This window comes from Siphateles boraxobius, unplaced genomic scaffold (genome assembly GCF_051911475.1).
Source record: "Siphateles boraxobius isolate OS27281-9 unplaced genomic scaffold, OSU_SipBor_1 6, whole genome shotgun sequence".
Lineage (NCBI taxonomy): Eukaryota > Metazoa > Chordata > Actinopteri > Cypriniformes > Leuciscidae > Siphateles > Siphateles boraxobius.
Window position 1 is genome coordinate 13,796,527 of NW_027509186.1, and position 13,591 is coordinate 13,810,117.

Genomic DNA, 13,591 nt, shown 5'->3' on the forward strand with positions numbered 1-13,591 from the left:
GGTACATGCTAATAATGTCAGTGACACATGTCACTATCCACTGGCACATGCTAATAATGTCAGTGACACATGTCACTATCCACTGGCACATGCTAATAATGTCAGTGACACATGTCACTATCCACTGGTACATGCTAATAATGTCAGTGACACATGTCACTATCCACTGGCACATGCTAATAATGTCAGTGACACATGTCACTATCCACTGGCACATGCTAATAATGTCAGTGACACATGTCACTATCCACTGGTACATGCTAATAATGTCAGTGACACATGTCACTATCCACTGGCACATGCTAATAATGGCAGTGACACATGTCACTATCCACTGGCACATGCTAATAATGGCAGTGACACATGTCACTATCCACTGGTACATGCTAATAATGTCAGTGACACATGTCACTATCCACTGGCACATGCTAATAATGTCAGTGACACATGTCAGTATCCACTGGTACATGCTAATAATGTCAGTGACACATGTCACTATCCACTGGCACATGCTAATAATGGCAGTGACACATGTCACTATCCACTGGCACATGCTAATAATGTCAGTGACACATGTCAGTATCCACTGGCACATGCTAATAATGTCAGTGACACATGTCACTATCCACTGGTACATGCCAATAATGTCAGTGACATGTCACTATCCACTGGTACATGCTAATAATGTCAGTGACACATGTCACTATCCACTGGTACATGCTAATAATGTCAGTGACACATGTCACTATCCACTGGCACATGCTAATAATGTCAGTGACATGTCACTATCCACTGGTACATGCTAATAATGTCAGTGACATGTCACTATCCACTGGCACATGCTAATAATGTCTGTGACACATGTCACTATCCACTGGTACATGCTAATAATGTCAGTGACACATGTCACTATCCACTGGTACATGCTAATAATGTCAGTGACATGTCACTATCCACTGGTACATGCCAATAATGTCAGTGACACATGTCACTATCCACTGGTACATGCCAATAATGTCAGTGACACATGTCACTATCCACTGGTACATGCCAATGGAGACCGGATGTGCCAATACGCATAGTGACATGTGCCATTGGCATATGCGCGTCAGATGCCCATGTCACTTAATGTTAAAACTGCTACTGGGTCTATGGTTGTAATCTATGGTTCGTTGTTATGGGAAGAAGGAGGCGGAAACCGGCGATCATTCACACATTTTAATGACAAAATAAAACAAATACAAAAACGGAAGTAAAGACGGCAGTCCCTCACGGTCGACTGCCGCCACACATAATAAAACAAAACATCAAATAAAATTCAGGCCTGTCCTCTCTCGGTCTTCACCGTTGCGTACACTGTTGTCATTCATTATCACTCGCGCCGTTCTCTCACGTCCCTCGGCCTCGTCCTGCTCGCCACACTGGTATATCAGACTTTTGCCGAATCCAGTCGGTAAGACAGCGATAACATATGTTTTAGACATGAAGGCTTCGAGTGTTGTTCTTTGCTCGGGTTTTAAAGGTCGATTTTAAATCGCTTAAAACAGACGCGACAGCTGATTCGAACGAGTGATGTTCCACGGTGGCATCCATCTTTGTAATGTACAAAATCTGCTTCACCGTCACTGCGCTGTCGTCATCGTGTAAAGCCCGTCCCAACGGTTCTAATTGGTGCCGCGATTTCGACGGATTGGAAATGGGATTGAATGGGCTCTTTGCCAGACCTACTTGCAGAGCAAATCTAAATTTGGTGGAAGTTGTCTGGGTTTTCCCAGGCTATTCATACGTGTCACCTGATCCACAAATGCACTTACTTGCTGCTTGCGCAAATTCTGACCTACATTAATACAAAATCGAGGTTTTGTATTAACAACTATGTCTCTATTTGTACAAAATGCTGCACATTCATTTGATTCTGGATTTTGCACACACAAGTTATTGTTTTAGTTTAAATTTAGCGACGCACACATTTGTGAATTTGTCAAATAGATAGGTAGTTGTGCACACATTAATAATTAGCACCAGGCCTATTCACTTGTAGTTGTTTGTGTGTGGGTTGTGAAATGCTTAAAAACAGCGAAAAGAAAGTCTCAAAATACAAATTTTAAAGAAAAGAAGTCAATGAATGCACGCGTGTCACCTTATCCACACATGCACATCTTATTTGTTGCATGCAAATTATGATACAAAAAATTCTCTATTTGTACACATTGCTAAACATTCATTCAATTTAGAATTTTGCACATGCAGTTGAAAGGCATTTGGTTGTGTATAGTAAAACATACCTGCAACATTTGTCAAATTCATGGATAATTGTGCTTGCACCTATTAATCATTTTTTGATCCTAAGTTCATCCCATACTGCTGATGTTGAACCAGTAACTTACTTCGTATCCTGCATGTTCTTATCTTCCTCTGCGTATGTCTGCACTTATTGACCTGGTAGAAAAGTTAAAATGACAATATTGACTGCCAGAAACGTCTAATTAACACTGAATTTAATCTGCTAGTCAACTCCAGAACTTAAAAGTCAAAGTAAAGAACTTAAATAAAATGTCTTTCTATCAAATGAGTCTATGATAAACTCCGCTTTTCCTGTCTGGCTCGTTGGTCTAGGGGTATGATTCTCGCTTAGGGTGCGAGAGGTCCCGGGTTCAAATCCCGGACGAGCCCTTCCTTTTTCACAATTTACAAAATGACGAATTGTTTAAAGTGATGTTCTACAACTTAATTTAATGTATTTGTATTCATTTAATATAGATTATAATTCAGATCAAATCTACCGAGCACAGTCGCAATACTTAATCGTGGATCAATGCGTTTACTGAACTGAACGGCACTGCTGTCGATTGCACGTGACGGATTGTACCACACCAAAATGTTGATATGTTGTCAGTGAGAAAACATAAGGAAACATTAACAAAATATATGACCCCGACGTGATTTGAACACGCAACCTTCTGATCTGGAGTCAGACGCGCTACCGTTGCGCCACGAGGTCTTAGGAAAGTCTTTAGTTATAAACAGAATTGAAGTTAAATCAAATAAAATCTCAAATTTAATATTATACAAATACAGACAAGACGTTAACGTGTGAAACCAACAATTTACATACTGATATAAACTGCAGATTAGTACGACCAATTCGGCAAGCATTTATACAAGATCAATAAATTGTCATTGTTTTCGGATAACTTGTTCTTATGTATAAATATGAAATACCATTATTAAAAACGATGTTTTTACATCGTTACTGGCTATTCCATGTAACGTTGAAATATTTCAGACACGACTGATTATAGTATATGGCTCGTTGGTCTAGGGGTATGATTCTCGCTTTGGGTGCGAGAGGTCCCGGGTTCAAATCCCGGACGAGCCCTTATTTTGTTATCTTTCTGTTGAAACTATGCTGAGAATTACTGAGGAAAAATATGTTTAAACGAACCACAGTACATACGACACAAACATCAGCCAAGACCAGAGCTGCATGCGCGATGCATGATCAGTGAATTTGCAGACAAGCATATGGTCAGCTTCTTTATTGTACATTCGCTTAGTTCGCTTAGTGGACCGTGGGAATTCATTAAAAAGAGTTAGGGTTACGGTTAGCTAGTAGCTAATGTTTACGGTCTATAACAAGTATTTTAACATTCAATTATTTACAAAATGTTCACAAACATTAGCAAAATCCTGACTTAAAACGGGAGTTGGCCAGTACGGGGATCGAACCCGCGACCTTGGCGTTATTAGCACCACGCTCTAACCAACTGAGCTAACCGGCCATGTACGTCATCGAGCCTATTAGATCGATCTCTCTATATAATACCCACCCGTCTTACTATTATGAATAAAAAAATAGTTTAAAACGCTGTGCAGGTTAGATATTATGTATGTAACTGGTAACAAATAAAACAACAAAAAGGACACGCTAAAGCTTTCTTTTCAAAACGATGGATCCATTAATTCAGCAGCCAAGACCAGAAACCACTTTTACTAATTAAGAACTATTTTCAATCTTTAAAATGAGCCAATACTAACGTTTTTCCATCAGGCGGAGTTAGATAAGTCTCTCTGAAACGTGATATACAGGTGAAACTCGAAAAATTAGTATATCGTGCAACAGTTCATGTATTTCAGTAATTCAAATTAAAAGGTGAAACTAATATATTTAGTATATATAACTATATACATATTGTCATACTTTTCAGAGGGCCGACATTTCTGTATTTAAAATCCCTTTTTTATTGATTTGTATTTTAATGTTCTAATTTTCTGAGATTTCGAATTTGGGGTTTTCATAAGCTGTAAGCCATAATCATCAACATTATAACGTTTGCACAATATGCTAATTTTTCGAGTTTCACCTGTAGTTTCAGTAATGAGTTTCATTCATTTGTTTAGCCACGGATTGCACAAAACTCACAACTGCATTACATTCTCTCACCGCTAGATGTCAGACGAGTATCTCAACCGAAGGAGTTTTTATTTTGACTTCAGATATTTCTTGAAAGGGACTTTTGTTGATGTTGGGCATCTAATGTTTTTGTTTTTTAAGTGTAACTTTGCATCTGTAATTTCAACTTTTAATTTAAAATATAGTCATTTATATAGAGTATAATAAAATATCATGCCCTGGTCTAAATATAATCTAAATCATGCCTAAATCTAAATTTAAAGACATTTCTAAAACTTTATCTCCATCTAGCAATATAAAAAAAAATCCTGATTATATCTACATCATATGAAGAAGTTGAGAAGTAGAAGTATAAGATGTTATTGTAATGTCATCCATAATATTTTTCTATAGCTGCGGCACTTGCGTTGTGTCTGTATGAGAAATCAATCATATCTCTATCTAATAGTTTTGTATATGAGTTTCTCTGGACTTACCGAAGTGGATTTTATTTATGTGACCTGCAAAAGTTTACTAAGACAAAATTAATATCCACACAATATTTCATTTTAAAGTTTCATAGAAACGTTTTTAGTGCTGTAAAATGTTAATTTCTATACAGTTTATATGAGAAATGTATGGAATTCCATGGATTTCAGGAAACTGTGAAATAGTACTGTATATTTTTACAGGGTCTCAGACTGATGCTCACATTTCAAGACCACTCCATCCTAAATTCTCCTTGGATAATATATGAACCCTTGTCAATGTCTTTCAGAGTAAAAGATGTGTGTGTAGAGCTGGGAAAGAGGAAGTGGTGTTGTTGTTTCTGCAGCTGGTGTTTTCTGCAAAGCCTGAGCTTCAGGAAACAGCTTGTTGGGTGAAACTTTAATACGTTTGTAATCCGCTTTTAAAATCAACATGAACACATTCCTGGTTATATGTTGTAGACCATTAATCTGCGCACATTACATTAAAAAGTTTCTTCGTAATTGTTTACCAGAATGTGACATATAACGGCTCGAAAACAACTTTTAGGATACCATCGCAACAATTGGTCACAGAGTAACATCAAGTCTTACCTTAAATCTTTTCCCACATTAAATATCATGATGTTTGACAGAACTAAAAAAAAAAAAACACTCTAACTAGAGAAAAAAACATCCAAGAAAGACACAAAGTGGGTGTTTGTCATTTATTAGATGAGATGAGACGGGCCGACAAGGTCTCAACATTCAAGATGTATTTTCATTAACAATAAATTAGCTTTTTACAATATGAAATGGGACACTTATTTGGCAATATCTCTTTACCACATGTTTTCATATGAACATGCACACAACTTATAAAAACATCTACTCCAGCAGAGCAGCAAGATTAATCTCATGGAAGTTACATTCTCTCTTGAAAAAGATTGTTAAACTGTGTCCAAACCAGATGCGACGTAATGACGTGACAAAAACAATTATACTATGCAAATTAATGTCTTTGCCCTCACTAGCAGTAACAAGCGTCATGCTGAAAAAAAAACAGTGCCCAAAATCTAGTTTTGTGGTTTACAAAAAAAAAACTATGGTAGGTTTTGAATGACAAGCGGATGAATGTTAATTTTTGTGTGAACTATCCCTTTAAGAAAATTCAGCTCACTTGGCAGCCATCTTGTCAGCACTTCCAGACAGCGATTTTCAAGTCATACAGTTGCATCTCATATTTGTTAAATTTATATTGTTTTCATAAGGCCTGTGTCCAAAATCGCATCCTCACTTGAGTAGGTACTTATTTTGAATAAGTAATTACTTAGCGACTGCTAAATTAGTACACTCTGCTGTCATTATCATGTGACCTACCAGTATCAGTTACTGTCGCCTCACTGCCATTCACAAATCCTCTCCGGCCTCATGGGATAATAAAGGGTCCATTGTATGCAGACTCAGAATCTCGCCGGAAGTAGTAGGTCATTTCGGTACTTTTTGTCTATTCTTTTATGAATACTTGGAATTCTGACATCTTTCGTCACATACTGTGTTTCACCTACTATAGTACTAATAGACCAGGCTAATAGATTTGTGGACCAAAGCCCGAAATCTCAAAAAAGACTACATTCCAATAGCCTAACAGACTTCAAAAATAAAATGACATATAATTATATTGTACAGACTCTTGATAATTATGGATGACGTTGCAATATATATAATTAGTTGAGAATTAGTTGATTTTAACTAGAATTATGCATTCAGGAGTAAACAAACAGGTGATCATCTTTTTTTAACTGTATTAGGAGACTGAAAAGGTGATTGGTTTATATTAAACATCACTGTGTCACATGACGTCACTGAGCATTTTCGCTTTCAGTGTGAACAAATGGCTTGTTGCTGAAAAGTTCCTGTGTCGCATCTGGTTAGGACATGGAGTTAGACTGGTTGAACAAGATTACTCTCGTGTGTAGTGTGTTTGCGTAGGAAAAACATTGTTTAGTGTGTGTGTGTGTGTAGGATGCAGCATGTGCAAAAACCGCCTCAGTGTTCTTCATTTGCATTTTTTAATTCCATGTTTCACGTTTAAGGAGATGGGGGGAAAAATCGCATTTAAAACTCCAGATATGTGCAGTTGATTAACTTTGTTAATTTTCTCTTTTTTTTTCTGTCTCGTTTTGTTCTTCAAGTGGATGAGAGGTACAGACAGTACATCCTCTTTGTCCTCAGAGGTTAGTTTAAAAACACAAACCTGTATTGTCAGTAAAAGGTGTGACCAAGCACATTAATACATTCCTTTTCAAGAGAAGCATTATGACTTTACAAAAGTCCTGACGTAGCATTTGCTTTTTTCCTTCAGCTCATATGCGTCGACGTCAGAAAAGTGGTCCCCCGACCGGTGTGTGATTGCGGAAGTTGAAATCCTTCATGCTAACAGCGCGTTAGGACTGTATGGAAGCAGCGATTCAAAAACACAAGTGCTTATAGTGCAAGATCTGTTCCACGACCCTGTCAAGTCCTCAGTGTGACGTCGGACACGTACTCAATAAAACACTGGACACAGAATGACTATCAGTCCACCGTACATCAAGGTGACGTCGCGTCCGGGTCAGGAATCGGGAGAACGAATGGTGGTGGTTATGGGATGTCATTTCTACAGGTCAGTCCAGGTGGGAGTGTACTGGGGGCTTTTAACTGGCCGGCGCCCCCTGGAGGCGGCCCGGGACCCCTGCGCTCCTTCCTGAGCCTGCTGGATACGCTGACACTCTTTGAGGTTCTGAGCCCGAATTTCTGCGTTCAAGATCTTCTCCACCACTCGAGTGGGGAACCATCCTCTCTCTCCATCGTGCAGCCTCTCACCAAACATCCAGCCTGAGGGAAAGAGACGAATATGCTATCGAGGTTCAGAGAGAAGAAAAAACAGGAAGGACATGCCACAAAAATCGTAAAAAGAACAGACGACAGGAAGGAACTAAGTGAGAGACTAGTTTATACAACTGACAGCTGATGATCAGACCTGACAGACGCAGACCTGGTCTCGCCAAAAACAGCAAAGACCGATGAAGCTGCATGGCTTATTCAGAGACTTTTATGTAAGACTTATACGTAAACATTGTCAGATTTTTCAGGAGGCCTAGTGTGTGTCGATGTGTTTTTTGATTTCTTACCATCATCTGTACACTCTAGAATGTGAAGCACATCAGCCATTTCTACAGAGAGCTCATCCGGTTCCTGAGAGGAGTACGACTGGATACACTGAACCTGTGGAGAATCTGACACGCACCAGAAAACACAATAAATCATACAAAAAAAATATATATATATTATTATATTACATTCTTTTCTAATATTAATATATATATATATATATATATATATATATATATATATATATATATATATATATATATATATTCCAAAAATGATATTATAAATAAAATAAATATATTAATTATTATACTTTTTATATTATAAATTAAATATTATATATATTTATTATTACATTCATTTTTTTGTAATTTTATAAATAAAAAATATTATATATAACACTAATTCAACTCATGACATAATTAAAAAATATAATATTATTATTATATTAAATTATTTTACAATATTATATATATAAATAAATATAAACATATATATTACACTATTTTATTTTATAATAAAATAAATATATACATTATTACACTTTTTATTTTATATTTTAAATTAAATATTATGCATCATATTTATTATTACATTAATTCCATAATAATTTTATTTAAAATATATTAACACACGAATTCAACTCATGACAGATTAAAATAAAATAAATAAATATATAATTATATTACATGATTCTATAATATTAGAAATAAAAAAATATATATTGTATTATTATATTAAGTATTGTATATTATAAATAAAGTAAATATGATTATTACATTATTTATTTGATGATATTAGAAAATAAAATAAATATATTACATTAGTTATTATTATATTTTTATTTTAGATTATAAATTAAATTATTTTACATAATTAAAAATAAAATAAATATTACACATTATATTATTGATATATTTTTTGTTTTATAATATTATCATTAAATATTATCCACCGGTATAATATAATATTATTTATTTTATATTTGAAATAAAACATTACATGTACAAATTTTATATTATTTATTTTTAAATGATGTAAACAGATGAAATTATATAATATTAAATTAAATGAAAAAATGCCTCTATTATCAGGACATTTTGGGCCAATAACAGCTTGCTGTGACAGATGACTAGTGTGATGACGCAGAAATGAAATGATTTAATAGGACAAAAACATGGAAGCGATATATCTTGCCTGGTTCAGACATATAAATTCCATTTTAACATTTAGCGATTTGAGCTTTTATCCAAACCAACGTGGATTCAAGCTATCCGTTTCCTTAGACTCGAACCCATGTTGCAGGGTGCGCAGGCGTATATGTGACGTACCTGGCTGGTGAGCGCTGGTGGAGAGGAATCTCGTACGGCGGTTTGGAGTCAGAGCGTATATCCAGCGCAGTTTATCGCTTCTGTAAACATTCAGAGCGCCATTAGTGCACAAAGCAAACATGTGCAGTAATCTCTGACATAATGGCTCAGGACGGTGTTCTCACATGCTTTCACTCTTGAGCATGTAGCTGACTTCTCGGTCCTCCTGGTTCTCCAGCAGTTTTAACACAAACACTGAGGCCAGCGTCTGACCCTGATCCTCCAGGTCTTCAGTCCTCAGCATGGAGCGACTGCAGGAGTCCAGGACCTGGTACTTCTCTCCACTGACACACACATGCAGTAAACATTAATAGAGCTGAATAGCCAAGAAACATGCATACGTGGACAAGTCGATTAATCAGACAATATTTAGCCATTTTGAGCCATATCAGCAGTCATCTTTTAACAATATCAACAAATCAATGGACATTAAGCTACAGTATATCTGTGAGTTTTTTCGCCTCATATTTCAGATAATGCCATCTTTGTGAAAAATAACTATTTCATTTTCATCTCCTTCGGTGTCAGTAAATTCTATTATATCTAAATCAAAATCTCTGTAGATTTCAACATTGGCATTGAGCGAATGATGACATCATGAGGATGTTGTGATCTGAAGGAGGCTGAGCTGATGACGTCACCGACCTGGAGCTGCGTTTGGTGATGAGCAGCAGGTTATTGAACAGGAACAGGTAAATGGGGTGGTAGAGCTTGCGGCTGCGCATGGTCCTAGTGCTCTTGGGTCCAGACATCTGCTGCACCTCACCCTTCTTCAGCAGCCAGCGGGAGTGAGAAATCACTGGCACTGACTGAAAACGGCAGAGAACACAATGAGTTTCACTCCGATACATGAGCAAACACTTCTTACCAAGGACTCTTGCAACAATTAAAGGGATAGTGAACACAATTTTTGGTCACACTTTACTTTAAGGTCCAATTCGCTATTAACTAACTATTCACTATGACTTTTGCCTCAATACACTCCTAATTACCGCTTATTAATAGTTAGTATGGTAGTTGTTAACTTTAGGTATTGGGTAAGATTAAGGGATATAGAATATGATAATGCGGAATAAGGCGTTAATATGTGCTGTATAGTATACTAATAAACATCCAATATCCTAGTAAAATGCATGCTAGTTAATAGTGAGAATTGGACCCTAAACTAAAGTCTGACCCAATTTCTTTTTTTAATTGATGTGGTCATTTACACACCTTCACGCTGCTTCAAACTCTGAAGATGTTTATGAGATGTTCGCTGAATGTTCGCATTGATCGTTTTTTATAGCATGAACATGCATGTCAGTCGACCTCTAAAAAGAGCTATACTCCAGCCCTCAAATGTCATTCAAGATGTGAAAATTTGTCGCACAAACATATGCCATTGGGTCTCATACGTTTCATAAATGAATGAGATGCATTGTTTCAATAAGAACATGGAAATGAGATCTGCTTTAGAGCTACCGCACAAGAGGTTTTCAGTGCATAATGACTTCAATTTCAGTCCGTTCATCACATACAGCTATTATTTTACGGGGAAAAAGTCGCAGCTACTGTAAATAGTCGTCACAGTGGGTAAAATTGAATTGTTGAAAGAAACAGTTACATCTACAATAATTTGAGATGATTACAAACATTAGGAATACTACACTGAAAAATACATTTGGTGTAGGATTTAGTTTGAAACAATATTCACTTAAAAAATTGCTGGTAAATTTCACAAACAATTACAAAGAAATGTGACATTTTTAGACTGAAATAGTATTCTCTTGTAAAACTTGCTCCAATAATCTGTTTTATTTACTTTGAAAAATCTTTATAAACATATTTTCTGGCTTCAGAAAACTTGGATTTTAGTGCATGGTGATACTCTTGTAAAGTTTTTATACTTAGACCGTATCCAGTCAACATTTAATTTGATTGCATGTTTGGTTGAGCAGAGCTTGTGCGTTCAGGTTTATGACACAACATCTTCACAATGAATCATTTGACTTTTTTTGTGTACCTTTGACTTGAATTCAAGCGTTTTCTCGATGCTGATCAGCTCCTCAGTGCGACTCATCTTCCTCACACCTTCATTGCACTCCTTCACAATCTGAGAACGACAAACACACACACACAAATGTGCATTTATATCTTTGTGGGGATTTCCTATTCACTTCTATTTTAACATGAGTCAATTATAAGTACTCTACACTAACCCAAACTCTCACCCTAACCTTGAAATACAACAGGTATTGTTCGATACGAAAACGGACCATTATTTAGCCCATTTTTAAACTGATTTCATTGTGGGAATATCTCCAGTTCATCGGGTTTTACTATTTCCTCAGAAATGTTCTCTTCACTGTTAAAATAACAAACTCCCACACACAAGTTTTACTAAATAACACTTACAAGTTTCACCCCAACTAGGAGTTCAAGTATAAGCTGTTTGTATACAAAGATTGAACAAATCTTTATAAATGCGCAAACCACAGATGACCTCTGGGACATTGAGCAGGTTTTTATTGAATAATAGCCGTTCGAGAGTCTTGGTTCGTATCTGAACCATATGATTACTGAGAATATTTGACGACAAACCAACCACACCAAAACGACAGCAGCCTTAACAGTTAAAGGTAGCCCGATACCTGTGCACGTGTTGTATTTCTATTTGTATGGCATTTTATCATATCAAGTGGTCTTTGGTGCACTTTTTGTTGTGAAGTATTTTGCAAAAGCCTATTGTTGTGAATTAATTTAGTGATGATGTATTTCCTCTCAACAACCACAGCAAAGCTCTACATGGATACATTTAGGCATTCTGATAGTTGCCATAAAACAAATCATTTGAGTCTGTGAACTTGAATAGTAGTTAATTTCGTTAATTCCAACATGACATGATCCCATCAATAATCGCTTTAAGACATTTAAAGGAAAACAATTAAGAAGAAAAGGCATCATTCCAGCACACAGCTGTTACAGTCACATGTTGAGGGTGTTTCTGCAGCTAGAGAGGTGTGGCACGGTAACCATGGTAACACAGATAACAGAGCAAGGTGTGCTTGACAGGTGAAAGTCGAGAGACAATAAACCATAATTACAAGGCTCATTACCACACCCTGAAATCAAAACACACTTACCCTTTCCAACTCTTGATGTGCTAATATGGCCGTCTTTTCTCTGTCAGAATTCTCCTCCACCTTCTTCAGAATATTCTGGAACACAAAGACCACATTTACCAACACACTACTCAATAACTGCATACTAAAGCAATGCAGTGTTTTCATAAACAATGTACAAATGAACGATCAATATTCATTCACAGCAATTTACAATATTCGTGGAGTTTAAAATTTGTTAACAGTGCCAGATTTCTGAGAGAGACTGAGCAAATTCTGAGACATTTGATTGGCTTATTCATTCATACGCACGTTATTCGAGACCTCTGATTGGGTGACGCTTACCTGAACAAGTAGCTTGAGTCGTGTGATTCGCTGGAAGGGGAGGATGAGGAAGGAGGTGAACGAGAGGCCCTTCACTTTCGGCTGATTCTCCAGGATGGATATTTTCTCTCGGAAAAGAGCGTTTTCTTGTCTGAAAGATATATAGACACACCCCTGACATTTATGTACAAATTGTGTTGATGCAAATACAGACAAAATGAAGAGTTGGTGTGACTGCGAAACACCCTCTGTGTACACATCAAGCTACTCAAAAAATGCAACTCACTAAAATAGAAACTACTCAATAGAACAAAAAAAGCTACGCTTTGTTGTTGAGATTTGTTCAAAAATAAGGGATAAGGTAATAATAAGGTAATAATGTTACATTACATTACCTCACCGTATACTGCCAAAATACAACATTAAATAATATTTAAGAAAGCATGCATTTGAGGCAGGTGAAATAAAAAATAAAAAAAAGTTTCCAAAAGAGGGTTTTCACAGCAATGCCATATAAAGAACCATTTTGGTCCCCCAAAGTACCTTTCAGTGAACAGTTCTTAAAATAACTTTTTTTAAATTCACCACAAATAACTTTTTGTTCCTGAATCGGATTCTAATCACACATCTTTACTGCTAAAATATTATTAATAAAATGTAATGTTACTTGCTTGATTTGAAACAAACCATTAAAGCTTTAACAACTTGATGCATCACTAGTTTCAGAACTGTAACACAAGGCCTCAGATCATGCGGCTCGTTGTGGAGAGGTGTGCTTTT

General features: G+C 36.3%; 2 protein-coding genes and 4 non-coding genes across 6 annotated transcripts in view; 3 read left to right on the top strand and 3 right to left on the bottom strand.

Moving 5' to 3' along the window:
- The window catches only part of lypc (ly6 domain containing, pigment cell), a 113,667-nt gene that overhangs the window by 15,890 nt on the left and 84,186 nt on the right, over positions 1–13,591 (top strand). The gene's annotated exons all lie outside the window — the stretch shown is intronic.
- trnap-agg (transfer RNA proline (anticodon AGG)) lies at positions 2,602–2,673 on the top strand. Its single transcript has one exon. It is a non-coding gene; the product is annotated as a tRNA-Pro (tRNA).
- On the bottom strand, positions 2,930–3,001 carry trnaw-cca (transfer RNA tryptophan (anticodon CCA)). Its single transcript has one exon. It is a non-coding gene; the product is annotated as a tRNA-Trp (tRNA).
- Positions 3,308–3,379, top strand: trnap-ugg (transfer RNA proline (anticodon UGG)). The gene has a single exon. It is a non-coding gene; the product is annotated as a tRNA-Pro (tRNA).
- Positions 3,709–3,782, bottom strand: trnai-aau (transfer RNA isoleucine (anticodon AAU)). The gene has a single exon. It is a non-coding gene; the product is annotated as a tRNA-Ile (tRNA).
- Positions 5,575–13,591, bottom strand: part of ngef (neuronal guanine nucleotide exchange factor) — a 31,200-nt gene continuing 23,183 nt past the window's right edge. Inside the window, exons 8-15 of the mRNA XM_077207799.1 lie at positions 12,833–12,962; positions 12,509–12,583; positions 11,389–11,478; positions 10,029–10,192; positions 9,509–9,667; positions 9,345–9,424; positions 8,034–8,138; positions 5,575–7,737 (exon numbers count right to left, since the gene is read on the bottom strand). Coding sequence (XP_077063914.1) covers positions 7,520–7,737; positions 8,034–8,138; positions 9,345–9,424; positions 9,509–9,667; positions 10,029–10,192; positions 11,389–11,478; positions 12,509–12,583; positions 12,833–12,962 — 1,021 coding nt within the window. The 3' untranslated portion in view covers positions 5,575–7,519. The remainder of the gene's footprint in view (positions 7,738–8,033; positions 8,139–9,344; positions 9,425–9,508; positions 9,668–10,028; positions 10,193–11,388; positions 11,479–12,508; positions 12,584–12,832; positions 12,963–13,591) is intronic.